Source organism: Fukomys damarensis, unplaced genomic scaffold (genome assembly GCF_012274545.1).
Source record: "Fukomys damarensis isolate Sample0158 unplaced genomic scaffold, DMR_v1.0_HiC HiC_scaffold_12, whole genome shotgun sequence".
Lineage (NCBI taxonomy): Eukaryota > Metazoa > Chordata > Mammalia > Rodentia > Bathyergidae > Fukomys > Fukomys damarensis.
In genome coordinates, this window is record NW_022900924.1 from 11723396 (window position 1) to 11750859 (window position 27464).

General features: G+C 43.0%; 1 protein-coding gene and 2 long non-coding RNA genes across 4 annotated transcripts; 2 read left to right on the top strand and 1 right to left on the bottom strand.

The window, feature by feature from the left end:
* Nucleotides 1-906: 906 nt before the first annotated feature.
* Nucleotides 907-16357, bottom strand: Rfc5 (replication factor C subunit 5). The gene is made up of 11 exons (XM_010604090.2): nucleotides 16181-16357; nucleotides 14626-14690; nucleotides 14256-14392; nucleotides 12810-12889; nucleotides 6767-6840; nucleotides 5042-5201; nucleotides 4259-4340; nucleotides 3643-3772; nucleotides 3061-3138; nucleotides 2011-2065; nucleotides 907-1027 (listed from the first exon to the last, which is right to left on the bottom strand). The coding sequence occupies exons 1-11, from the start codon at nucleotides 16237-16239 to the stop codon at nucleotides 931-933; spliced, it is 1017 nt and encodes a 338-aa protein (XP_010602392.1). The 5' UTR covers nucleotides 16240-16357; the 3' UTR covers nucleotides 907-930.
* On the top strand, nucleotides 990-3648 carry LOC104848226. 2 transcript variants are annotated; one of them, XR_776347.3, is made up of 3 exons: nucleotides 990-1078; nucleotides 1672-1816; nucleotides 2687-3648. It is a non-coding gene; the product is annotated as an uncharacterized LOC104848226 (long non-coding RNA). The 2 variants fall into 2 exon arrangements; XR_776348.3 differs by having other exon boundaries at nucleotides 2690-3648.
* A 132-nt stretch (nucleotides 16358-16489) lies between the features above and the next one.
* Nucleotides 16490-21991, top strand: LOC104848228. Its single transcript, XR_776349.1, has 3 exons — nucleotides 16490-16609; nucleotides 21303-21406; nucleotides 21962-21991. It is a non-coding gene; the product is annotated as an uncharacterized LOC104848228 (long non-coding RNA).
* Nucleotides 21992-27464: the final 5473 nt, after the last annotated feature.

Sequence of the window (27464 nt, forward strand, 5' to 3'; positions counted from 1 at the left end):
TCATACCAACAGACACACAATCAACATCCTACTCTCTAAGGAACTGGATCAGTTCTCGGCTGGTGGTCTGGAATGGTTTCCCCAGCTTCCTCTGGGGTGCTACAGCTTAGATCCAGAAAGAGAAATTACATTTACACAACTGAAGTTTGCAAATCAGCTCTTCATTTAAAAGTAGTTATATATATACACACACACACACACACACACACACACACACACACACACACACACACATATACACACACACACATATATACACACACACTGTTACAATTTGGAACCTGTTGGTAAGTCTTCAAGAGGAGAAATAAAAAGATCAGTTTCAAAGTAAGAATTCAAAAACATTTTAAAAGCTAGACACAGTGGCACATGCCGGTAATCCTAGCACTTTGGAGGCTGAGGCAAGAGGATTACGCTAAGTTTGAGGCCAGCTTGAAACACTGTACTGAGACTTTGTTTCAAAACCAAAAAGATTTCACTTTTTACAAGAATTTTGGTTTTGGCTAGAAATCTATCAGCACCTATTTAGACAGTACTAAAAATTAGATTCATAAACTTAACTTTGGAGATGTTTACCTTTGAGACGGAAGTCACTTAGACCATCAGTAAAAGACTTGAAAATCTCATGTTCCAGACCAAAATAGGTAGGCCAGTATCTTGTCACCCAAGCAATTGAAAGGTAAAAGCCTTAAGTCTGGGAAGAAAAACACTTTTTTTCCTATAAAAAATTAGATGGTAAGACAACTGTACATTGTTTTGTACATCGTTGTTCCAAACAGCCACAGATAAAGCTCTGAACAGTTTTCCAAGACTGGGGGTGATTGGCTTCATCAAAAAGCCCCAGGCAGCAGCTTAGTCCTAACCTGAGTCCTCTGTTTCTCTAGTCGCTGATGGGCCCCTGGGCTGTATGGCAGACAGGCTTTGGAATATCTAGGCCTCTGCTACAATCAGGTCTCTGGTGACTTGAAAAGCAGCAATGAGGGAACTCAGCTGAATCTTCTCACTAGTACCAACGGAAAGTCTGTACCTGAAAGGAAGCAAACCAAGATGAGAAGAAAGATCAGGCCACTGCCTTTTGGTAAGAAAAGAGAGATCAAAAGCATGGGAACTGATAAAAATTGATCCAGAACAGCAAGCAGTCTTGTCTATGTCCCCCTAACAATTTTTTTTTTTTTTTTTTTTTGCCATAAAGTTATTTGGAAATATTATTTCAACTGCTAAAGACAAATTTTAAGATCTTCTCAATAGCAGTGTTCTCAACTTTGTTCTGCTTCTATGCAGATTTCCTATTATTAAGGATTATTTCTTCATTGGCAAAAAGTATCATGTAAATAAATAAATAAAATGGAGATTTCTTTAAAACATTTCTCTGGGAAGTTTACCTGGGGTCTGTGGTCAAGTGAGAAAAGGGAGACAGTGGCAATTCATCCTGCTACCTTTTAAGTGCCCAGCCATCAAAAGCAAAATCATATTCACAGTACAGCCATAAGAAGGGACCTAATTTGTGCACATGAAAGACAATGACGGTAAATCAGAGCCGGCTTATGCTCATGTCCAGTTGAAACCCAACTTAAATGATAGCTGTCAGCTTCAATGGGGGTTAATAACAGTGTTTACTGAACCCAGCAAAGTGGAAAATTTTGTGTTTACTTTGCCCCCAATATGCTGCAGTCTGCCAAAATGCCTTACTAACAGCTGAAATAGCTGGTCATTCCCAAATGACCTGCGGAAGCCGCCTCCCAAATGACAAGCGCACCAGAACATGGATCCAGCCTCGGAGGCCTGAGGGGAGGCCTGAGGAGAGGCCCTCGAGTGTGTAAGTGATCTGCATCTTTTGTGCTCACTCCTGTGTTGTGTAAATAATGCAGAGCTTTTGCTACATTCCATCTAATACTACCCTGAACTGGATTATACCACGCAGGCATGATGTAGATAAAAAAGGCTGAAATCAAACATGTAGAAACAACTCACGATGGGAAAAAGATTAAAATTGGGAAAATAAATACTTACTCAATGTCTGCCATTTTGGTCAATAAATGAATTCGAACTGACGAGGGAAAGTCAACTGAGGAAAAAACAAAATCGAATGAGTAAGATCCATCACTTCCCACAATTAAAAGAAACACAGAGAAGTCAGGCGTGGTGGTGCACGCCTATAATCTCAGTACTCGAGGCTGAGGCAGGAGGATCGCTGTGAATTCAAGACCAGCCTGGGCTACATAGTGAGTTCCAGGTCAGTCTCAACTGACCCTGTCTCAAAAAACCAAAAACCAAAAACCAAAAAAAAAAAAAAAAAAACAGAGAAAAGTATGTTTAAACATCAAATAGATAAGGTCTCACAGTGGTAAAAAATTACCAGGCTTAAGTGAAGACAGTCTAGATTTCATACTTTTTACCCAATATTCTGATTCTTATAGTGTGGTTACAAATACATATGTGTGTATATATCATATTCTAAGTGGTTATGAGAACACAGAGGAGCTACCAAATGGGGGGGGGAACGAGGGAGGAAGGAAAGAAGGGACAGTAAAAAGTGAAAGTTGAAGAAAAAATTGAAACAAAGCTTTTGTACATAGGGGAAAGCACTCGAGGGAGGGAATGGGATAAAAAAGTACATTAAAAAAAGAAAGATCGCTTTGGTTTACATGAAGATGCATCATCTCCCCTTTTCGTTTTTTGTTTGAAGCAGGGTCTTGCTATGTGGTGCATGATGGCTCCAAACTTGAATCCTCCTGCCTACCATGGCCACCTGGAACAAAGCTTTAAACAGCAAGACGGGATTGCTAAATAAATTAAGGGATCAGATTTATACTACTTCATTCTTGTTTTTTGCTTCAAGAATAAAGGTTTGAGCTGCGTATGGTTGCACCACCTATAGTCCTTATCGCTCAGGAGACGGAGGCAGAAGGATAACCGGAAGTTCCAGGCCAGCATGAACTACATTACTGAGACCCTGCCTGGCTGAAAAAGCTCACGTTCACTTTCTAACATTCCCTAACCCCGAAGTGTGTGACACTGACGTCCTCCACAGCGTCTTGGCTAACAACTGATGCAGATTACCTCTGTGCACAAACAAGTGAATCTCGGTCAGGATGTCATGTAATGCCAGCCCCTTCAGAGTCTTCAACTCCATGATATCTAGAGAGGAGTTAAGGCAAAGGAACAAGTCCCAGAGCAAACAGACTGCAGAGAAGTTTTAATCTAAACCCGGGAGAGTGATTATAAAACAGGGCGTTTAATTACAACGTAGCTGTTTCTCCTTCAAGTTTCATATTAGGCTCCAATTGTCACTTTTTTAATGTTTTACCTTCAGTAAGGGCTTTCTAGAAGGTACAGTAGTACCTCCTTCTAAGGAAGAACACAGACAAATGCTGTGTCTCAAATGGCTTCCTGTCACCAATTTTATGGCGAAGTAACAGTTAACAACAACCACGTTAAAATTACTCCATCTTCCACCTGTGAGCCAAGTTGTTTTAAGCCTTACACAGGCCAAAGGCAGCGAGGCAGAACTTTTGGGGTGTTAAAAATAAGTACCCACCCTACCCAAGACCCCGATTTCTGTAACAAGCTGACCGAAGCCACAAGCAGCCAGCCAGCCGTCCTTGGGGAGCGGGGTGAAGGTGCTGGACTCGAAAAGGATACTTCTGTAGGCCGTGGTGAAGTCCTGATTCAACATCCAGTCCAGAATGTTGGCAATGTCTGACTTGAGTGGGTGCCCTGTGCAGGTGTAGACGGTCTCCTCGGTCACCTCCCCAAAGGCCATGTTGGTGCTCTGTGCAGAGGGGACATCCCGGGGTGTGTCAGCAGCTGCCAACCTGCAGGTGGCCAGGGAGAACTTCCCACAGCAGTGACACGACTGACACAGGCCAGGACACCAAGAACCCTGTGTCTTTCACTGGTGAGCATTGGCTGCTGTTTGTTGGCTGTAGAGCTGCAGAATCCTCCCTGCCCAGGTCTTGTTAGTGACAAACGATTCTTTCAATTAACCAGTGTACAAAGCGTGGGGATCTGGAACATTACGAGAACTGTCCTAGCTGCTCTAGATTTCGGAATTTTGTGTGTGTGTGTGTGTGTGTGTGTGTGTGTGTGTGTGTGTGTGGTACTGGGGATCAAACTCGGAACCATGCACCTGCAAGGCAGGCGGAGGAACCACTGAGCTAAATCCCCAGCCCTAGATTTTTGAATTTAATGACAGGTTGTCTCTTTGTTTAAAGACTTCTGAAGCAATGACCTGCAATGTACTTGGAGTAGGACCAACCTGCAAAATGTTCAGAGCCCTTCGCATATCTCCGCTGGAGAGAGTCACAAGTGCTTTCATTCCATCTTCACTTACATCAACTCTGAAAGGAAACACGAGCAGGGATTTGTGAGGCCCACTGAGAGAGAGCATGGGGGTCACCACGGGGAATGCGATGGCTGTGAATGACTAGGGCTTTAAAAGAATGAGAGGGAAAAAGGAGACCAGAGCTAGTGATACTCACCTAATCTATACCATCTAGAAGTCACTCTGGTTCTTAGGGATGTGGGCCTCACGTGAGCAATCACAGACCACCCCAAATCTGAGAAGATCCTTACTCAGGACCAAGAATCCTTACACTGAGCAACTGGCTTCGAGTTATATTCCCCAGGGAGAGCCCTAGTGTGACAATCACAGGTCAGGACCCCTCCTTTAGAAGAAGCAGCCACTTGGGGCAGCTACTCTTGGCATCTGATTCCTGGGAACGCAATGTCTCAGAACCTTCCCTTCTAGTCTAAAAAGGCGGGCAGCATCTGCAGAGGGGACGTGGCAGCAGGCGGTTTCCAGTGACAGAGTAGGAGGAAACTGGGACAGCTTCCAGGGGAGGAGGAAGGAATCAAGAAGAACCGAATGATTTTCTATGAGGAGCAATGTCCAGGAGATACCAGAGAAAATGACAGCTGCCAGCAGTCCCCAGTGCTTCCGCTGGGCCAGGCGTTCTGCTAAGTCATTTAGAAGTGTTACTGCCTCTCCGTTGGCATCGGCCATCGTCCCAGGGCCCTTCCCGCTTCCGGATATACTCACTTCTCTTCTTTTATGACATGTTCCAGTCGGGGCACCATGAGTTCGGGTGTCAGGGGACCAAATCGGAACCTCGTACACCGAGACTGCAAGGCGGGGATGATCTTGGACAGATAGTTACAGATGAGGCAAAACCTGGTATTTTCAGTGAATTTCTCAATCACTGGTGAAGGAAAATCAAACCACCTCACGTCAAAGCCCGTTGCAACTCTTCAAAGGCCCTGGAAACCCTGAACTTTTCTGAGGTCACATGGAAGATTGGAAATGCAACACTGAGGACGCTACTGTGCAGCAGAGGCCACCACAAGTGCCCAGCACAGGAGAGCAGCCATCTCCTTTTAAAGCTCATGAATGTGTCACTTGCATGGGGTTTTATAAAATGCTGTTTTTTTCTTGGTTTGTCATGATTCTGGCATGTGCTACCTTACCCCTTAGAATCGGGGCCCCGGGACACGAGATCCTGTCCTTTTGGCACAAAATGCTATCTGGCAGATGGATGATGCCTCATGCTCTCTGGGCAGGAGGAGGGACAGTTTTCAGCAGACTTTCCAGGGGCCTATGGAGGCCTGAGCTCTCAAGGGTAACAACCCAAGCTGAGAGATGCTTAGGACACCACTGTCATTCTGCAGGGACCCAGTGTTCTCGCATGAGGATCTACCCAGACTGACAGTCACTCTGCAGAACAAGATGGTTTAGAAAGGCTGCCAGTGCTCCTAGGGCCAGAAGACACGGTAACTATCCTCCTCCTCCTCCTCCTCCTCCTCCTCCACACGTGCTGTAGTCCACTCCTCCCCTCCTGAGCTGCCAAAGAGCATCTTTCTCTCACAGCTGATTCCCTCTGAATCTTATTGTGGGACCACAAGGCACCTTTAACTTCAATGGCAGTCAGGGTGGTGGTGCCTAACTATAATCCCAGCATTTGAGAAACTGAGGCAGGAGGATCGCCATGAGTTGGGAAGGCCAGCCTGGGATACACAGTGAGTTCAAGGTCAGCCTGGACTATACAGCAAGACCCTGTCTTAAAAAAAAAAAAAAAAGCCAAAAAATAACTGCAATGGTCCTCATGAGGCGAACAGATCATGGAGTTATCTCCCTTCCCTGCAGAACCATTTAATTGCTAAGTAGGGAAGTTACATCAGCTTGCAAAGTGCCGCTATACTCCAGATATTCTTTTCCTGGTTTCTTCATATCTGAATGGCAGAAGGGCCTATCTAACAGTTTAGAAGGAAAGACTTCCCATACCCTTCCACTGAATGATACAAATCCCCAACCTGAAATTGAATCCAGCAGCCAAGGAAGAAAAAATGCCAGTGACCAGGCATATGTAAAAGTCCCAACAGATGTGGTGGTGATGCCTGAAATCCCAGTACTTAGGGAGGCTGAGTCAGGAGGATTACAAGTTCAGTTCCTACCTGGGCAACTTAATGAGATCCTAATTTAAAATAAAAATGAACAAAGAAAAAGGGTTTGGGATACAGCTCAGAGGTAAAATACCCCTGGGTTTGAGCCTTAGTACCACACAAAAACAAAAAACAAAAAGAAGTCCCAACAGGACTATGTCCATAAACTGCTGAAGGGGAAAACATGACTACACAGGCGTTTTGTCTGAGTATGTGGAGAAAGGTTCCACTGGAGCAGAAGAGGAAGAGAAATGGAAAACACACTGTGCCAACACCTCAGTTCCTAATTATTTTCTTGGTGCATTGTGCAGTACTTGCCAGCTCTTACCTCTTCTCAGGGCATTCTGGGCATCTTGGGTCATGGCATCAGCTTCATCCAAGATCACCAGTTTAAACCCTTTCCTAGGAAATCAAACAGCACATCTCAAGAGTTATTCGGTCTCAGCTCTCTCTCCCTTGTTCAGACAGCCCGGTAGATTGTCCCTACAATAAAGGCTTGCAGTGGTTCTGGTTGGGACTTGGTTTTCGGCTTTTCTACCTGACATATCTGGTGCCGAAACCCGGAGGAAGGCGGTCAAGTAAGAGACAATCCACTGCTGGACAGGGTTGAGTGGCCTTTCAGCTGTCTCCTCTGGACCACATCTGCCGAGCCAGGACCTCATCAGGGCTCTTTGACTTTGCTGTTGCTGGTGATATGCCTCACACCGGTCACTGATTACAGGGTGAGTGGCAGTTTAGCTTCCCTCTACTCTGGTCCTCGGTCTGTTCTCATTCTCTCCCTCTGGGGACTTCTCGGAAATCCAAGTACTAGGTCAGAGAGACCCTCTTGGGCCACTAGGCCCAGGACCGTGCCCCTGGGGGAAGCCCCACTGGCCCAACTCCTCTTGTTCTCCCCTTCAGGGGCCTGGCTTGGGGAGTATCAAACGAGAAGGTGACATTCTTCTCTTTTGCCCTCCTAGGGAGCTAACTCCTCCTCACCACCCTAACATGGGACTCAACAATCCAAACCCTCTCCCTCAACACCTCTTGGCTGCCTCCCAGCACAACTTCGTTCCCTTGAGACTCGACTTTAAGTGAAACGACTCATTTTTTTTTTAATTGCAAACAACTTCGGCCTCAGTACAAATTAGACAATGAATCTCAATGGCTGGAAAATGGCACTCTCGATTTTAACATATTGCATGATTTGCACAACTTTTGTCAATGCACTGGCAGATGATCAGAAAGCCCCTGTATACAAGCCTTCTACCGATCCCCTCACCCCTCCCTCTGTCAAACCCGTCTGCCCTCTCAGGTACTTCTAGCCCAACTCCGTCCTCCACCCCTCCTGACTCCCACTTTTGATCTGGCAGATCACTCACCGCTCCCAACTCCTCCATCCTATAACCTGACCAGCTCTCCCACTTCCTCACCTCCGCCATCTTGTGACCCTTCCTCATCTGTGCCATCTTGTGTCTCTCCGCCACACACCTGCTCTCTCCCTGCTCCTCCAGCCCCTCCCGAACAGCAGCATGGTTAACAACCACTTCTCTGCTTGCTCTTCCTTCCCCAGCTTCCTTGGAAGAGGAAAGCAAGAGTGCAAAAAAAGTAAAATCCTCTCCTGGCCCTGCCTATTTACGTATCAACACCTTGTTTGGCAGGCTATACTACCAAGAAATTCCATCAGGGCCTACTGTTTTCTACATAAATATTGGAAAATAAAAGGTTTTAAAACAATTTTAAAAAAATGTATTGGGGCTGGGGATTTAGCTCAGTGGTTTCAGCTCCTGCCTCGTAAGCACAAGGACCTGAATTTGATCCCTGGTACAAAAAAACAAACAAACAAAAAACAACAAAAAAGAAAATGTAATGCTTAAGATCAGAGCTCAAAGAGCAAATGGTAGGTTATGGCCCAGTGCCACCTACAGACTGCTTGCTCCATAGCAAAATCAGCTGCGATGTCCTGCCAGGCAGGAAAATTAAAAAAAAAATTATAAATATATATATATTCTTGCTAATTGACAAGTGTACCTTTCGCGTTCCACTTAAAGTAATGTTTGGTGACCAACACCCAGATGTTTAATTCATCTATTTGAAACATTTCTTTTACATTGCAAATCCTTTATTTGTAATTATAGGATTAACTTGACCGTCCCTCTACTTTCTGCTTACAGACTTCTGACATTAAGTATAACACAAGATTATGCTGTTATAAAGCATTTATTCCTTCTGATTCTAATTGCAAGAGAGCTCTGTTAACTGACCTGCAAAAGTTTTGACTAGCCTTAATTAAAAGAGATGTTATAATTCAATGGGCCAAATATATTTGAGTGTGCTCTAGTTTGATAAATTGTCTTATATGCTTGTCTGTCTGTCCGGTTGTGTTTGTCCAATTCTATTTCTCATGTTATGAAAGGCATGCCTTTTCTCCCAGGTTGCTAGCTGATCAAAATGACATCAAAGGTTAATTTTGATTGTAATGTATATTGCTTTTAAATTCAATAACTCAAAAAGTGTATATATATGTTTTATTGGTTACAAATAAATTGTTAATTGCTATAATCTGGTTTTACACATTAAATAAAAAATTGTCAAGATAATTAAGATATACCCCCAATAATCATTGCTAAATATGTTGTTATAAAATGTTTACATTGGTTCTCATCAAAGGGTTGAGTTCTAAATATGTTATTGTGATATGTTTATATTGGTCACCTTCAAAATATATATTCTGGGGCTGGGGATTTAGCTCAGTGGTTCGGTGGCCTGCCTTGCAAGCATAAGGACCCGAGTTCAATCCCCGGTAGCCCCCCAACACCAAAAATATATATATTCTGTGGAAAAACAAGGTATTATAAAAGATTCTTTTGGTACCAAGCTATATTACAGGACATAGGTTTCATATAATTGAAATAATTATTATTACTACTCTTCTGGTGTACAAAATACATTCATGTGTTCTGACTATATAGGTCTTCCAACATATTGTTTATGGCAATAACTTTTTGATCCAGGTATTTTCCCTTTTCTTCTGCTCCACCTACTCATTATTACAGGTACATCTGTAGGTCCATACACTTTCCTTAGGTGGCATCCTATCAAAAGGTAGTAACTTAAGTAAGAGTTTCCTAGTTTTTTGTTTTTATGTGTTTTTAGAGGGGAATAAATACATTTAACAATGGCTATTTTATACTAAGATACATAGCTAAGTTTGTTGTAAAGGTGATGTCATCATTATTGTCATGCTAAATTATTATGTGTTGCACCTAATTCCAAGTTTTTTCTGTTAATATTGTACAGGAAATCAACTACTGGAACAACCATGATTGATAAAAATAACAGCCTTCTAACTATAGTTTAGATTCCAGGGTGCTTGCTATCCAGATAAAGTTATGATAGTTAAGTTCCTACTATACTACTGATGTCACTGATCTTCTCTTCTGGGTGTTTGTTCAACCACCGAAGTGCAGAGACCAACACAAAAGCTAATAGGGCTAAGAAGACCACCAATATTTTGGCCCTGGCCCTCCAAGGTCATCAATGATCCAAGGTATGAAGGAGCCTTTTCTACAACACCTTACACCTTTGGTAAGTCACCCAACCTCCTGAGCAGGGAGACTGCTGGACACCAGAGGACAAATGTAACGTGTGCTAGAGGGTCACCAAGAGAAAAAAATATCCCACGCTTTCACTGAAAGCAACTTGGTCAAGGAAGGCCGTGACCCATCCTAACGGCTGACACTGACAGAGGCGCTGAGAAGCTCTATGCATGGTTCCAAAATAATGCCTGCAGAGACCTAACTGACCTTGACAGATAGCAAGATGTTCAAATTGATTAACACAGGTCTCACTTTAACTGAGTCTTAAACACCCAGCAGAAAAGAATGACCAAAAGAGGCAGTCAGTGAACAGGCACTAGTGATAGACTTTTGAGGCCCACCACTCCACCTCCCTATAAAGGGATAGATCTCCAAGTGGTAAACCAGATAACCCACTCTCAAAAAAGGCTACACCACCTATTTAATACCACCCTCCACTATCTCCCTGTCACTATCTCAGACTGTCCGCTTACCCCCACTCATTCACTCCAGCTCCTGTCCCCTAGATTTTAACCTGTCTGTCTCAAAAACTGGCAATTTAGTCACAGTTCTGGGACCCTTTGCAAACCACTAACCTGACATGCACAGGGCAAAATGACAACATCACTTGCCCTGTTTGCTCCCTCTTTATCTCAGAAGAGCGCCCAGGCTGCCTATCCAACAGCCTATATTTCATATACAGCCAGGAGACACTCCGATGTCTCAAATGATCTGAAATTTTGTTACATAGCATTTCTCAGCCCTCCCTTGCCCATCTATATGGAATTCCAGATGGTTGAAAGGATCTTCCCACGGTCAAAGGTCAACAAGAGGGCAGCCGCCCTCCTGGTCCTCCTCTTGATGAAGCGGGGCTCCTCACTGGCATGGTGACAGGTATAACAAGTACTTCTACATCCACACATTTCTATTGGGCCCTGTCCACAGAGATTTCAGAAGACATGGATAAAATAAGCCAGTCCTTAAATACAGTACAAGATCAGATAAATTCTCTAGCAGCAATCATGTTACAAAATAGAAGGGCCCTTGACATCCTAACAGCGGCCCAAGGGGGAACGTGCCAGGTGAAGAATGCTGTTATTCTGTTAACCAGTAGGAGTTAAAGCAAAGCTAAAAAAATTATAGCAGCGCACTGAAGAGCGAAAAAGATGATGGGATTCTTGGGGAATAGACCAAAGCTATTCCTGGATTCCCCAAATTATACCTTGGCTACTTCCCTTGTTGGGCCCCACTGGCTTGTATATGTCTTTTAATCATGATAGGGCCCTGTCTGCTTTGCTGCTTTCAAAATTTCTTGCAGGAACACATGAAGGCATTTACCAACCAGAGAGTCATGGAACTTGTCATGGTGAGGTATTGGCCACTGTGGCAGAGGGAAGAAGACACCATCTATTGCGGCCCCCATCATATCGAAGTTTAGCTCCAACCTTTGCCCTTTTGTCAGTCTGAAGCAGCTCCAGAAGAGACCTTCACCCAATAACCATAAAACAAAGCCTGGAATGTTAAGACTTCCCTCGCCTTAAGATGGCTGCTGCATAAAAAGAATAGCCTTCCCCTTCCCATAATGCCCTGATTCTCACCTAAAAATATGGCTTCTCCCACTAAAGGACAGCCTTCTTCCCATCATGCCTCCTTTCCTGCCAAGAGAGTAACTTGATACTCGCTACCTCCTGGTGACTGGTGATGACACAAGCCCCTCCCAGTGATATCAGAAGCTCCCACATTCCCTAGCCACTACCTCACTGAATCCCACCTCAGCTCCTATAAGCTCCACCCCAGTCCTCTAAGAAGTGTTCCCTGTCTCGGCCACATTGCTGTCTCTCCTTTGTTCGGAGACATCCTGGCAGATTGTCCCTACAATAAAGTTATTCAGTCTCATTCCACCTTTGTGTTTGTGCCACCAGGTCCTGTCTTATGAACTCCATTTCTCCTAAACTCTACCCGAGGCTGACATCTGTGGCCACACACACAGAGACTGCCCCACATGCCTTCAACCCTTAGCGAGAAATGAGATTTCATTTCTGTCTGGTCTTCTGTGCCTTCATCTTCCTTCTGCACAGTATCCTGTTATCGTTATGACCTAGCTGCTGTTTGTTTTGATATTGAGGATTGAACCCAGGGTCTCATGTGCCAAGCATGACCTCTACTGCTGACTATACCTCCAGCTCCATTGTCTGCTTTTTTCCATCTCCCTGATTCCGTCTCCACATCACTTCACCACTTTTTTCCCTTTTTTAAAAAAGCCATTATCCTAGTTATCCTTCATGATCTCAATTTATTTTTGGTTAAATTCAAACCAGATCATTTAGCCTTAGATTTTTTTTTTTTTTTTTTTTTTTTTTTTTGCACTGGGGAATCGAATTTGGGTCCCTTGTGCTTACAAGGCAGGCACTAGAACCACTGAGCTAAATCCCTGGCCCTAGTCTTAGATTTAATCAGTCCTTAGTTAAGAATCAAAATGAAGCAATGCTTCCAGATGGTGCTGCTAATGGAGGTGTAGATAATATTTTATCTTCTTTCTTTTTTTGGTACCGGGGATCGAACTCGGGTCCTCGCACTTGCGAGGCAGGCCACTGAACCGCTGAACTAAAGCCCCGGCCCCCATAATATTTTATCTTAATTTTTGCATTTCAACATTCTTCCCACTGTCTCTGTACTTGGATCTCTTTGTCATGGCTGCTTATGATAATCATGGTTTTACTTTCATAAACTGACAATGAGGATTCAAAAAATTAAACTGTATTTTTTTCTGTTATCACAATCTCTAGGGAGAAAAATTATACAATTAATTCTTACTTAAATATCGTTCTTGTGCTGGCAAAGCTCAGGATTGGTCCCCGAACAATATCTATTCCTCGGTCATCAGAAGCATTCAGCTATATGAAAAGAGAGAGAGAAGCCACAATGCTTATTATCTAGGAATTCTTGGTTTTAGTCTACTTATCGATCCAGCTCAACAAACTAGTTCTCCAGGTCTAATGACAGCTACAAGATAATTTTTTTTTTTTAAATTACAGCTGTACTCAAAGCTCACTAAATCATCACATTAAATCTGAAAGGCAAATGATCTTTCCTCCCAACTTGTGAACACAATCTCTCTACATAAATTTGGGGATAAGTAATTGGCCCAGTCACCTTGAGCAGCGTTTCTAGCTAATTTTGTCTATTTCAATTCAGATCAATGCAGACTACCACATCCCAAATACATCAAAGAAAGAATACCAGGGGCAGGAAGGTATCCATTTCTGAAAAGTAAGTAAATCACTTTTCTTGCAATAGACATTTAGATTTCTGTAACCTAAGTGTATCTGTCAAAGTTACAAAAATATACAAATGGTGCACCTGAATGCAGTAACTTGAAGACAATTACAGCAAGATATTTCTTTTCTTTCCTTTTTTCCCAGTACCAGGAATCAAACTCAGGACCTTGAGCTTGCCAGGCAGGCACAGTGCCATTGAGCTAGATCCCTGGCCCAGGGAGATATTTTTAAAAGATGTTGGTCGGGGCCAATTGTAGTGGCACATGCTGATAATTCTAGCACTTGGAAGGCTGAGTCAGGAGGATCGTGTTAAGTTCAAGGCTAGCTGGACTACATAGTGAGTTCAAGGTCAGCCTCGACTACATAGTGTGACTGTCTCAAAACAAACAAACAGTTCAGATATAGAAAATCATAGGGCAATGCAATAACTTTTATCATCCCAAGCCTGACTGGGTTTAGGAAGCAGTGTAGGCACCTGTAGCAGCAGACTGTGGGTAGGGTACCATCTGTAAGGTGGGCCCTGCAGAGAGGGGCTGCTGCCTCATGCTAACCCCCAGGGAAGGTCTAGGCATTATTCTCTTCCTTTCTCTGACCCCTGCCCAACCCCTATTGGCCAAACCCAAGCAGGAGCCAGAGGGCAAGGGAGCTTATAATCAATGCAGCTCAGCCATCCCAGGTAAGGACAGGGTGATGAAAACTGGAGAAAAGATGCAGGGGAGTACATAACAGATGGTCAAGAATATAGTGACTATCAGTCTGGTTTGCATAGAAGTTAGCAATAGCAAAGAAAAATGTCTCGCCCTACAACAGCCCTCTAGCTGACCAATGCCAATGTGGACAAATCTGACCATTATTTGAAGTAAAATATCTTAGTTCAAATCTGCCTCTTTCTCAATCGCCGGTGTGGAACTTAAATAAAACTGGCAGAACAAAAGTTAAGAGACTGTGGAGTTCTTACTTACACAACAATAATTCTATTTACCTCCAAGACCATGGAGCCAAATTCTTTATCTTTGTATAGCTGTTTCGCACAGGCAAGAATAGTGGATGTCTTTCCTGTCCCTGGAGGGCCATAGAGAAGCAGGTGTGGCAGTCGGTCTTCACTGATAAATTTCTGAACTGATGATCAGGCAGAGAGGGAGAGACAGAACGATGAAACAGTCTTTGGGAGCTGCCTCATTTAATGTGGGTTCTTGAGTTAGGGTTCTGAATGTGTTTCAGCCTAATGCAACACCCCAATCAGAGGCAGATGCAGGAATGAAGAATCTTAAAGCTCAACAAAGACAGTATCACCAAAAAGGAAACACAGCTCTTTCAACTAGGGTAACAGCAATTGACACATGGATACTTACTGGTACTCAGAATGTCTTGATGAGAAATGAGATCATTCAGTGTCTGTGGCCGATATTTCTCAACCCTGAAATACAATTTTTACAATGTAGTATGACATATGTAACTGTAAGAATTTTTTCTTTATATGCAAAAGAATCCTTTCACATCCTAATTAAAAGAGGAAGAGAAACAAACCTTTTAAGTTTCAATATAGATGAGCGTCTATCAACCAGGAGCGATTTATCCTCTACGTAGTGTTATCTGGAGACATTTTAGTTGTGATAACTGGGCAAAGAGTTCTACTAGCATCTCATGGGTAGGCACCCGGGATGTTGCTAAACATGCTATACTGCATAAGACAGCTCCTCTATACCCCTTGCAGCCCAGTATCTGGCCCCAAATGTCAAAAGTGCTGAGGCTGAAAAACTCGGCTCTACTCTCATCTTTCCAGCTATATGCTGTGTCAACCTGCACAAACACCTACTACTTCAAACAGAAATTGAAACTAAACTCACATCCGAATATCCATCAATAGATGAATGGATGAAGGGTGAGCTATGCATATAATGTAATATGATTCAGCCATAAAAAGGAATGAAGTACTGATCCATGCTACCACATGGATGAACCTTGAAAACATGCTAAATGGAAGAATCCAGACACAAAAGGCCACCTATTGTATGATTCACTTATATGAAATGTCCAAAGTAGGCAAATCCATACAGACAGGAAGTAAGTTAGTGGTTTCCAGGAGCAGACAGGAAGGGAGATGGGAAGTGGCTGCCTATGAATATGGATGCGGTTTCTTTCCATTAGGGGTGATGACAATTTTTGGAACTAGATCCTGGGATGGTTGTGCAACATTCTGGATGTACATAATCGTACACTCTGAAATGGTTACAACTCTAAATGTTATGTATTTTTTACCATAACAAAAAACAAATTTGTTATTAGAAAAGAACAACCTGCAGTTTTCCCAAACCTAGCCAAATCCCATCGAAGTCTTGCATCACTAGGAAATAGCTGTTGCAGTATGATGATTAAGATTGCAAGCTCTGAATTCGGGCTACCAGGATTCAAATCCAAGCATTCTTCTAGCCCTTGACGTTAGCGAGTCATTTAACCTATCTAAAATGCAATTTCCTTATATGTAAAATACGAGTTACCTCTTAGATCTTTGTAAAGGTTTAAGTATCTAATACGGTGACTGCTAATCTAACAGCAAGCCTTTCATTAAAAAATAATAAAGTTACTATGGTTTTACTTTAGAATTCGACAAATAGTAGCATCGAAGATTTTGGCAGGAGGCAAGAGGGCCTTCTGGCTTGGGGACACAGAAAGGATCTTTCGGGCCAGTTGCGAAAGCCATTTCCCATTTTTGGAAAACGTGATGGGAGCAATGGATGAGTAGCAGCACACTGAAAGTAGGTTGCAGAGACCTGGAAAATTGGCGGGGGAAACGTCAAGGCAAAGCTCCGCGCTCACCGGGGACGGCGGGGCGAGGTCAGGTAGGGTCCCGCCACTCTCCTCACCTCAACACAACCCCTTTCCCACCGCAACAGCCCAGCCTCCTACCAGGGAAGGTTCCTTATCTTGGCCGTCGCGGGGTGCTGCTTGACTTCTGCGATCTCCATGGTGGAAAGACTAAAGTGAAATGGGCCTTTGTAATAGTCGTACCCCGCAAACACCTGTACAGCAGACCACCAGCCGCGACCTGACTCCAGCACTTACAGTTCGCGCGCAAAAGAAACTCTCGCGAGATTTGGCCTTCTACTTCCGACTTCCTCTCTAGGTGCCGCACCCCCACCGTTGCTCAGCACCGGTTGCTAGGTTACCGGAGGCCCCGGTCGCCTTCCTCTCTCCGGCTCCGCCCCTCCAGGCTGCTCTGAGCTCTCTTAGACACTGCTTCCAGAGGGACAGAGCCAGAGAAAAGACCACCCCCCTGCAGCTTCTAGGCATCATTACAAATGAAGGTCTCAAGGCCACGACCAATTCCAGCTATCGGTAAGGTACAAATACATGCCAAGGAGCTGAAAGCTACCAGAGCTTTTAAAAAACAAAAACAACAAAGTACAACAATCAACCCAATGGCCTGCTTCTTGAACAGAGATGCCCATATGAAAAAGGCTTGACATAGATACTTTTCAGTCCCAAAGAGGGGAAGTGAATGCTTGGAAGTTGAAAACTCCAAAAAGGACCGCTACTTACCTATATCCCGAGACCGTGATCCTCAGCCAACAAAATTTAGAGGGCCAATCTACTTCCCAAATTGAAAACAAATAAAATAAACTTCCAGTTGGATTAACATGGGTAATTGGAATGGGATAATTAATAAACACAGAAGACAGGGTCTTTGTGAGCTGAGATTCAGAGGGGATTTGGGATCAAAATTTTAGTTAGGACCAGGCAGAGTGTTGCACCCTTGTAACCCCAGCAACTTGGGAGGCTTAGGCAGGAGGATTGCAAGTTCAGGGCCAGCCTGGACAATTTAGTGAGGTCCTATTTGAAAGTTAAAAACATTAACATACGCTGGGTCTAATCCCTAGTATTTTCCAGCAATGAAATTGTATAACATAATAAAGTGGTTTTTTTTAACATGCTAAGACAAAAATACCAGGAGAGGGGTGATTCAGTGGTGGCTGTATTTGTTGCATCCAGTTACATCACTGTCACCTGCTTTAGGAGCAGGGTAGAAAAAAGTCACATAAATATGTAATCGCAGTTATGGCTGCACCCTAGCCCCTGCCTGGGAACCCAGACGAAGGGGATTAAATGGAGCTTGTGATAGGTAACTGGCTCTGCTTCCTCTTGACCACTGGCTGTTGAGATAATTCGCGTACCACTAACCCCATTTAGCCTTAGGTCGCTTCCTCCCTCACCCAATTATATCTCCTCAAAGATGGGTATGAAGATTAAGCACAATAACATACGTAAAACACTGGTCCATTACTAGTTTCTCTCTCTCTTTTCTTCAGGTCACACTTTCTACCCATCTTATTCTTGTTTCATATTTTTCATCTCTGACAAAACCTGTAAGATTGATCAGTAGGACTGTTCCATAACCTGAGCTTTATTCAACTACCAAGCGAAGCCCCCATTTACTAAGGACCCTTTGCAGTAGGGATGCAATGGCATTAACTCGTGGAACTAGAAGAGTCAAACAAGACTGAAAGAAGTTCTTGTAAAATTCCCCGTGCACCTGCTGTTCAGTCCCTATGGATACAGCTTGGCATGACTGCCGCCATCTTGAATTATAACTGCCATGATTTCCCCTGAGTAATTCTGGCTGTTCTTTTTTCTTCCTAGTTTCCCAGCAAACCATAAATAGATACAGCTGTCAGAGTCATATGTGTGAGGCTTTACAATTAGACCCTGGCTCAGACATACACCTGACTCAAATGTTATCTTAAGACAAACCAGGTACATTTCAGTCAAGGTGAAATCATTTTTGTCCTAACGCATAAATACACCACTCTTTCTGACCCAAATTGTGGGAATCCAGGGGGTTTTGTTGGTGCCCCGGCCCATGCTTCCATCAGTAAATCCCCCAATAAATTGCACTGTATGCAATCTTAGACCTATCTGCCTCTTTCTTCAATCTCATGGCACCTTGGGGTTGGTTCTCATGCAGTAGGACTGGGTGGTTCCAGAACAAGTTTGCTTAGAATGCAGAGTCTGCATAACATTATATAGCCTTTATTGACAAAATCAGCTATTATATACCTCTCCAGTGGACTGTAAGTTCATGGAGAAGAGAGACTTTGGCTTACCATATACTCTTGGTGCCTGGAACAGTGCCTGACTAAAGGAACAGCTCAGTTAATAACTATTTGGTGAAGGCACAAATGATAACAGCTAAGTAATATCCATTAGTCTGTTATTATAGTCCAGACATTTTTTTAAAGGTACTGAGAACTGCACCCAGGACCTTTGCCCGGAGCTACATCCCTACCCTCTTTTTAACTTTTTAATTTGAGACAGGGTCTTACAAAATCATTAAGTTTCCTGGACTGGGTTTGAATTTTCAGTCCTCCTGCCTCAGCTTCCTAGAGTGCTGGGGTTATAGGCATATGCCAGTCTGGCTGGCTAGACGCTGTTTTAAATGCTTTACATTTATTATTGACATGCTCCCCAGTTTACTATAGTTCAACTCATGATATTTTAACTTTACAACAAGTTTATTGGGGTGTGCTGTGTATTTTTTACTTATGCCATATTTTTGACTTGAGATGGATTTACTGGGACAGCCTCATCTCCAGGGAGCAACCATACTCACTCAGCTGTTGCAAGAAGATTGAGCTACTATCAGCCTCCACCTTGTACCTTGTAGATCTGTCAAGTCATTTGCTAAAATTCTCACTTCATTTATAAGGGGCAGGAAAAGATCTTACCAAGACAGCCTGATTCCACAGCCCAAGCTCTGAGCCACTGCAGCAGTAGCAGCAAGGTTATCCCCTGGGAACTTGTTAGAAATGCTAATTATTCTTCCTCCCACCCCAAATCTGTGGAAGCCGAAACTCCACGGGTAGGGCCCTCTCTGTCTGTGGTGTAATCAGCCCTCCAGGGATCCAACCACACTTCAGTGTGAGCCCTGCTCACTGCACCATACTGCTGCCGGCTCCTCCTCCTCCTCCTCGTCCTCGTCCTCGTCCTCGTCCTCCTCCTCCTCCTCCTCCTCCTTTTTTTTAACCATACTGCTTCTTGATCTTTGAGTCTCCCGGGACTTCACTTTCTAAGAAAAATAGTGGATTCTGTCAAAAAACAAAATGTCACCAAATTGCGTTTAGGGTATCATTTGGTATCCAGTGGCATCTAATCTGTGAAACAGGAGGGCACGCCACAGAACAGTGGGTAGGCTTTGTTTGCAGAAAAGGCAGAAGGAAGCAGAAACTAGGAGCACAAAGCAAGTTGGTTGTTTTGAACCATCTTTCCTTAGAGGGTGCTGTGGTTTGGATACCATTAGAGTATGACATCCAAGGGTTCCTTGGTGACAGCTTGGTCCTTGGTGGGCTTGGGAGGTTGAGGGCCCTTGAAGTGTTGAGGCTTAGTTCGAGGTTACTGGGTCGCCAGAAGTGCTGCCCTTGATGCCAGCCTCACAGAGTGAGTTAGTTGTTCTTGCAAGATGGAGTTGTTATAAAAGAACAAGCCTCTGGCTTCCTGTCTCACATGACATCATATGTCATTGTCATTAGTCCTTCCCCAGAGGCTGAGCCACAGGGGCTGCCTGATCCTGGACATTTGGCCTCTAAAACTGTGAGCTAAATAAAACTCTTCTTTATACATTATTACCCAAGTATATTTTAGCAACAGAACATGGGCTAATGCAAAGCAAAAGAGACTTTCTTATCATGCCCATTTAGGATGTCCAGACCCTTTTGGATTGGTTGCCCTCATTTTTCTTTCTTGTTTGTTTTGGAAAACGGCCCATTTTAAAGTTCAGCTTGCTTAAACCTCACCTCGCATGAGTGACTTCTTTCTGGTTGGTCTGGCCTATTGGGAGCTTAGACCAAAATAATAACCTACCAACACATATTCTGGGAAAACAAAGCTATCCTATTAAATGTCATCTGTGGGCATAGTTTTGCTTATCTCTGTTTTTCCTTTTAATTGAAGACTGTCCTTTGGGCAATGAAACATCTTTGGACCTTACTATTGGCACCTGTGGGCAGGCGTGAAGACTAGACTAGAACAATGATTTTCAGCACCTGGAGAGTTTTAAAAATTCCATGGCCAGAAAGTGGGCCCAACCAACTAATCGGGGAATGGGAATAGCACGTTGACTTTTGTAGTTTTTGAGACAGGGTCTTGCTACATCATCTAAACTGGACTTGAACTCTCAGTTTTCCTGCCTCAGCCTCCTAGTAGCTGGGATTAAAAACAGCACATACCACCATGCGTGGCTTCCACACTGGCATTTTAAGAAGCATCCCAGGTGATTCCAGCATTCAGCAGGAGTTGAATCAATGCTCTGGAAAAGCCAATACCAGCTATTCCACTCCCCTTGCTATTGATTGGCTTAAAAAGTGAGCATGAGACCTAGTTCTGTCCAATCAGATGTTAAGAGGAAATGAGCGGGGAGCTCCTGGGAGCCTTTTCCTCATTTGCTTTGCTGGTCCTTGCACTAGGCAATCTTCCTTTCTCTCCTAGTACCCACATTCTCTGTGTGAGTCATAAAATCACATAAGTAGCCTCTTAATGGAAGAGAGTTGAGTGGAAACTCTGCTCTGCCTCAATGGGGCAAAGCTTTTAGATACGAGTAGAAAAGAAATGTAGAAATGAGATACTGGCTAGCTTGCACAGTCGCTAGAAAGGATGGAGGATCCATTTTGTAAAATGGGACAAAGTCAAGCCATGCCACTGAAATAAGGGTCAAAATTACTCTACCAAATTGGGCCAGCCGGGGATTTAGCTCAGCGGTTCCTCCGTCTGCCTTGCAAGTGCAAGGACCTGAGTTCGATCCCTGGTACCAAAAAACAAACAAACAAACAAAAAAAACAGAAAAAATTTGGCTGGAGGTTTAGCTCAGTGGTTCTGTTGCCTGCCTTGCAAGCCCAGGGCCTGAGTTCGATCCCTGGTACAAAAAAAAAAAAAATTGCCAAATTGGGCCAGTAGAAACAAAAACAACTTGCTGGTTTTAATGGCGAGTGGATACTTATGACTAGAAACTGGATGTTGCTTTCTCTACTTCTAATGGCAGAAATAACTGGCCATCTACCTCTTGTGCTGGGCCCTTCTCCAAGTTAGCATTCCATGTATAAGACTGGGAGACATGCCTAGTGGCCAAGCCTTCGTCAGATGCTGGTGAGTACCTCATAGTTAGTTCTTGTTCTTTGGGGAGGGCCCCACATTCAGATCCAACCAACCCTCAATGGAAAATATTTTTTTTAAAGTTGCTTCTGTACTGGACATAACAAAATATTGGAACAACTATTTACATAGTATTTACATTGTACTAGATATTATATGTAATCTAGAGATGATTTAAAGTATACAGGAGGATGTGTGTAAGTTTTATGCAAATCCTATTCGCTGTTGTATAAAGGACATACATCTTCAGATTTTGATATCTCCAGGAATTCTATAACTAATCTCTGGTGGATAACAAGAGATGACTGTATGTAACTGTTATGACTTGTATCTAGATGTCTCCCCCAAAGTCTGATGCAGTCATAGGGGGTGCTTTTCAGAGGTGGGTGGACCTAGGATGTGTCATGCTGGATGTGATGCTGGGATTAAGCATGCCCCACCCTGGGTGTGAGTAGATGGAATGTAAGGGGCAGAAAGAAGTTAGTCTGTTGTTCTGCTGCTGTTGTTGCTTACTGCTTGCTGCCTTCTGCCTGCTCTGCTTTGCCATAGACTTTTTCTCCTCTGTGATGCCCCTCAGCCATGCCACTTAGCCTTGGAGCCAGCTGACTATGGACTGAAACCTCTACAAACTGTGAGCCAAGATAAATCTTTCCTCCTTTAACTTTGGGCTTTGGGTGGATTTTACATCTTTTGCCAGTTTAAGGAAAGTTGAACTGGTGTCTCTGTGTAAACTGTGGCATTCATGCCTTGAGCCACACACTTTTCATATATAAAATCACAACCAGCTTTGGAAATGTTTTAACAAAACATAAAGATCCAGAGATGTCAGGATCAGAAATTATAAACAAAATTACCAACAGAAGCCTCTTTCAATTGGAATGTGGGGAAGGGAGCCCTGCATTTTCTTACTCTCAGCTTTGGAACCAACTTGGCTTTGGACACAGCACTTACTGCCTTAGTTTATTTTTAAGACTCATTCTTATGAGAGAATGGGATGCAGGGCTATCTTTGGTTGATGCTGGCAGAAAATTAAAGTGGGCCTCCTTTCTGAACATGTTTATAATGCTAAATCATGTTTAAATAAGAAGCAAAGACTTGAAGGAGGGAAGAATCTCATAGGGCGATTTGAAGCGTGTATAAAGGGGAGAGAGAGCCCATTGCTTTTTGGTGACAATGGCGAAACTGCAAACGGATGGGGACTTTAAGTCCTCAGGTCCTCTCTCCTTGTCACCCTCTCATCTTTCTCTTGTAAGAAGTCCAAGAATCCCTCACATCAGAACTCAAGTACTTCATCAATTGTCCTAAACATTTATCAACTGAATGATGAACTTGTACTTATTGATTCTTGAATCTAAGTTCGACACTGAAAGGGATAACTCATATGTGAGTTTGCTCCATGACACTTGGGCTCAATAAAGCTCACATTTCCTTTATTTTTCTGAATTAGTAGATGTGCTTGAGGTACTGTTATTCCCTTAAACCAAGTTGTTCAAGAAGCTTACAAAGTTGTGGAGAACTAAGCCAACAGGAACAGTGTTCCTCAGGGCTTTATGTCATCTGTTGGGGAAGATTCTCTTTGTACACTGCTATAATTTGGATCTGGAACAACCCCAAGACCCATGTGCTAAAGGGTTGGTCCGCAGCTTGGTGCTATTGGGAGGTAATGGAACCTTTAAGATGCGAGGCCTTGTGGGAGGTCTTAGGTCATCAGTGCGCCCTTGAAGGGGATGATGGGAATCCAGCCCCTTCTTGACTTCCCTTGATTCCTGGCTTCCATGAGAGCGACAGCTTCTGTCACGTGCTCTCACCACTATGTACTGCCTTGTCACAGGCCCCAAAACAGTGGAGCAACTCACCATAGACTGAAACTTCCAAAATTGTGAGCCCAGATAAACTTTCCCTTTTTAAAAAAGTCTGATTATCCAAGGTATTTTGTTACAGAAATACAAAGCTGACTAACACAGATGCACAGCCCGGAATGAGCTCTTTGGATAGCATCAACTCTGCTGCTAATAGCGTCCTTTTTCTTTGTGTACAATTCAGCTCCACAGAACTTTTGTCGTTGCTCCCAGTGCCGCAGAATTTTGAGGTTTAGATTTCTCTACACCCCTCCCTTGAAGTCCTTCTACATCCCATTCCCCCAGAAGAACTCAGTAGAAACAGGATGGGAGCTCCACTCTGGCTGCTCAGAGTGACCTGCAGGGGCCAGCAGTACCCACATTGCCTACAGACTTGTTAGAGATGCAGTCTTTGGCCCAGAATCTGTTTGTCAATGAGGACTCCGCGCAATTCGTGGGCCCCTTTCAGCTGATAATCTTTGGATACCAGCAATGTATCTCCGTCACTCTTTTGGCCTTTGTGCCGTTCTGCATCCATCTCTATGGTGGAATTCTTCAGGGAGTTGGGCTTTGCCTCTCTCACACAGCACTCTCGCCTTTTCCCCTCTAAGGACTTGGTATTTTAATAATTTAACTCCAACTCCCAGAGTTTCTAGGCATTCAAGCTCCCCTGGGCTAGGCAAACCTAATACCCCAGAACTCTAAGACTTAATTAATTGGGGAACAAAGATTTCCCTTAGTCGTTTGTGATAAGTCCACAGCAGAAAGTAAGCCCCGTTAATTTCTCAAGCACATTATCCTGTCACACTAGTGACTGGACTTCCAAATTGGTAAAATTTTAAAAACATTTGTTCTTTTAGAATCTTTCCTTGTTCTCCCTAGTTGAGTCAAGTATAATAGCCCTGGGCTGGACTCTCTGGGGTCATTGTGATTAATTAAGACAGAAAAGTGTTAATAAGGCTGGCTTTGGTTGACCTTGGTCTAACCTCAGACCATGTGGCTTTAGAGTTTGCAAAACTGAAAAGACAGTGGTAAAAAGCAGGTGACTGTGTACCTGTCCTCTGTTCTGTGTGCAAAACTAGGTGACAGTTTACTGTCCCTCTGTCATTGTACTAGCTACTCTGGGAGAGGTAAGTAAGTGCGAAATAGAGTATTAGCAAAAGCCTGTAGATTCCACTTTAGGATGCATAGTAAGAAGAAAATGCAAATTACTATCATTATTTACGTTGCAGGACAGAGTTACACAACACTTTATTATACTGTAGATGCTACAGAACTGCTATTTATAGACATTTTATCCTATTCCTCCGGTTCCCCCTAAACTCACTCTTTCAAAGCATTTGGCCCAAGATCAATAGCAATGTGAGAAAAAAAAAGTATATTTTTAAATACATGCAATGCTGAAAAGTAAAGCAAGAAACTACTGAAAATTGAGGAGCCAAGGTTGTCCTAAGTCAGTAGGGAGAATTTTTAAACTCGAGGATATTTTATGTGTCTTAAATATAGACAATCAAAATCTATTTTAAAAAATTCTTTCAACTAAGAAAGTTTTAAATTTCTTTTTTAAAAAAGGAAGCATCTTAGAATTAAATCCTGTTCCAAATTGAGGAGACTTGGCAGGTTTGCGGAAAATGAAACTTTGCCATGTTCATTAATATGAAGATTGGACAATTGTGCTTTTAAAAAGTTCTGAAATTTAAAGGTCATTTAAAGTGCAGATTTTAACAAAACCGAATTTATTTTTTAAAGGGCTAACTAAAGTTTCCTGGGTCACAGGGGAGTAAATGATTTTATACCCTCTGCTTTAATTTTTTTTTCTCAAATTAAGGGATATTAGACAAAAACAACATATTCAATATGTCATAGTTTGGCAAATGTCAACCCAAACTGTTGAGTATGGGTTATTTTCAGTTTGTGCCAATTAATTAAAAATATTATCTTAATGTTAAATTCGAATAAGTTCCTGGTTTTGATACAACTTCTAATTTTCTTCTGTTGCTCAGGTGATTTGAAATTCTAATTGAGAATGAATTTTGCAAGATTAACACATAAAAGGGCATCACTGAAAACATTTTCCATTGCATAATTTCAAATGCCATGGAAGTGGTTGGCATATTTGGATAGTCATGGAACTTAATTCCATACATACATATTTCAAAATTATCCATCTGTTTTAACACCAGGAAGGGTTTCACTGGTAAGATCTTGGTGTACCCAAATGTAGAGAACTTGGTGTGATAAAATTTGCAAAATCAAAATCATGTTATTTCTTTAAAAACAATTGGTGGGATTAGAAAGTTATTCCAAGTCGCCTGCAATATGGTATTATCAGAAACAAGAAAACAAAGTAATTTGTTCATGTCTTCCCATACTCCCAAGTGACCTCCGGGGAGAAAATACAGACAGAGATAATGAATGAAAGGTAAATCTACCAGACCCTAAAGACTAGGAAAATTTAACTTAAGCTGTGATGTTAATTAATGAGATTATACCTTTTCACCTGAAATTGTAGGTGCCCAAGAATAACAGTGCCATCTAAACACCACTTCTAACTTACTTATATTGAGAGAGTACCTTGATATCTTTCAAGTACTATAAACCACCCTATTACTATACTGTAGTTCATAAACTTCCCCTTTAATTAGCCACAACTTTATGGACAAAATGGTCGCTCTTTGTGGGCTGAAGGCGAATAAAGATGGCGGCCAAGAATGCTTCCCATCTCAGTAGATACATACACACAGCGGGTCTGTGGCTCAAGAATCTGGTCTGGCCTTTGTCTGGCTTTGACCAACAACATGCAGCACAAACACTGTTCTGGCACCTCCAAGCTGGGCCAGCCACAGGAGTGAGGCCATCTTGGATGTACCAGTCCATTTGAAGCCATCCCAACCAACACCATGTAGAGCCCAGAACTGCCTCAGCCCTTTGGGATTCCAGACCCATATGTTCAGGAAAAACGAATCAACTATTATTTTAAACCATTACAGTGAAGTATGGTCTAGCATGCAGCAATAGATAACTGCCATAGTGACAATTCTCTAAATCCTGTAAATTGGGGATTTACAAACTTTTTGGAGGTTGAGAAGTAATGGAAGCTGGAGTGGTAATGAAACTGAAATTAATATAACATATGGAAAAATTTTATAGTTTTTTTTAGAAAAGCTTTGTGGCTATGCTTATAAAAAATTTCAGTTGCAAGAGTTTCTATTATGAGAGTGATTTATTGGTAACTCGGTTAAGGTATAATCATGATGATACCAGTGACAGAAGCTATCACTTTAGTATTTACCTAATTTTTACTTGACATGTTGTTGTAGTCAGGGTTTTAGCAAGGGAATACATTAAATACAAGACACATAATTTATAGGGTTATTTTATGGTAATTACCCAAAAAAGTCAAATGCAAAGGAGTACGAGAGATTAACCACACAGGAGAGACCCAAAGAATCCAGCCGAGGGCCTGAATCCCAGCAGTGTCCCACACAAGTCCAGCTAAAGGCTTAAAGTCCAAGGCAGTGTCCTCTACGAGTCCAGCCAGTGGCCTGGAGCCCACGGCAATGTCTCACACTTGTCCGTATTGAGGATCTGCGCCTGAAGACCCAAAAGCCAGTGGTGAAAGCCAGAAAACCTACGCTGGTGAGACAAAGGATTTGTGCTACCAAGCTGAAGGATCCACATGGGAGCCAGGAGGATTTAATGCTCAGGGTAAAGATCAGCGCTCCCCTGATGAGAACAGCAGCCGTTCCCAGTGACGGTGAGGTCCCGAGCCCATCCTCCGATGAGTACAGCATAGTTTGCATCAGGAAAACCATCCAAGGCAAGCTTCTCCTAGAAAATCAACAGCCCACAATCTTTCCCACCAATTATCTTCTTATGACTATTGGCAGCAGTCCTCAGGTGGATCCTCCATGCCCAGACCATGATGATTCAGTTTAGCTGGGTGCTACAAGTTGTCCATTAGTGAATCTACCACACTTGGAAATAAGAAATTCCAAGTTTGCTAGGAGTAAGGATAAACAATACTGAAAACTGGATTCTAAGATGGCACTCCCAGATTGGTGTGTGTGTGTGGGGGGGACTTGCTGTGTTGCCCAGGCTGGCTTGAAATCCTGAGCTAAAGTGATCCTCCTGTCTCACCCGCCCAAATGGCAGGGATTATAGGCATGTGGCACTATGCCTGGCTCTAGACTGCAAATATTACCCGTACAAAG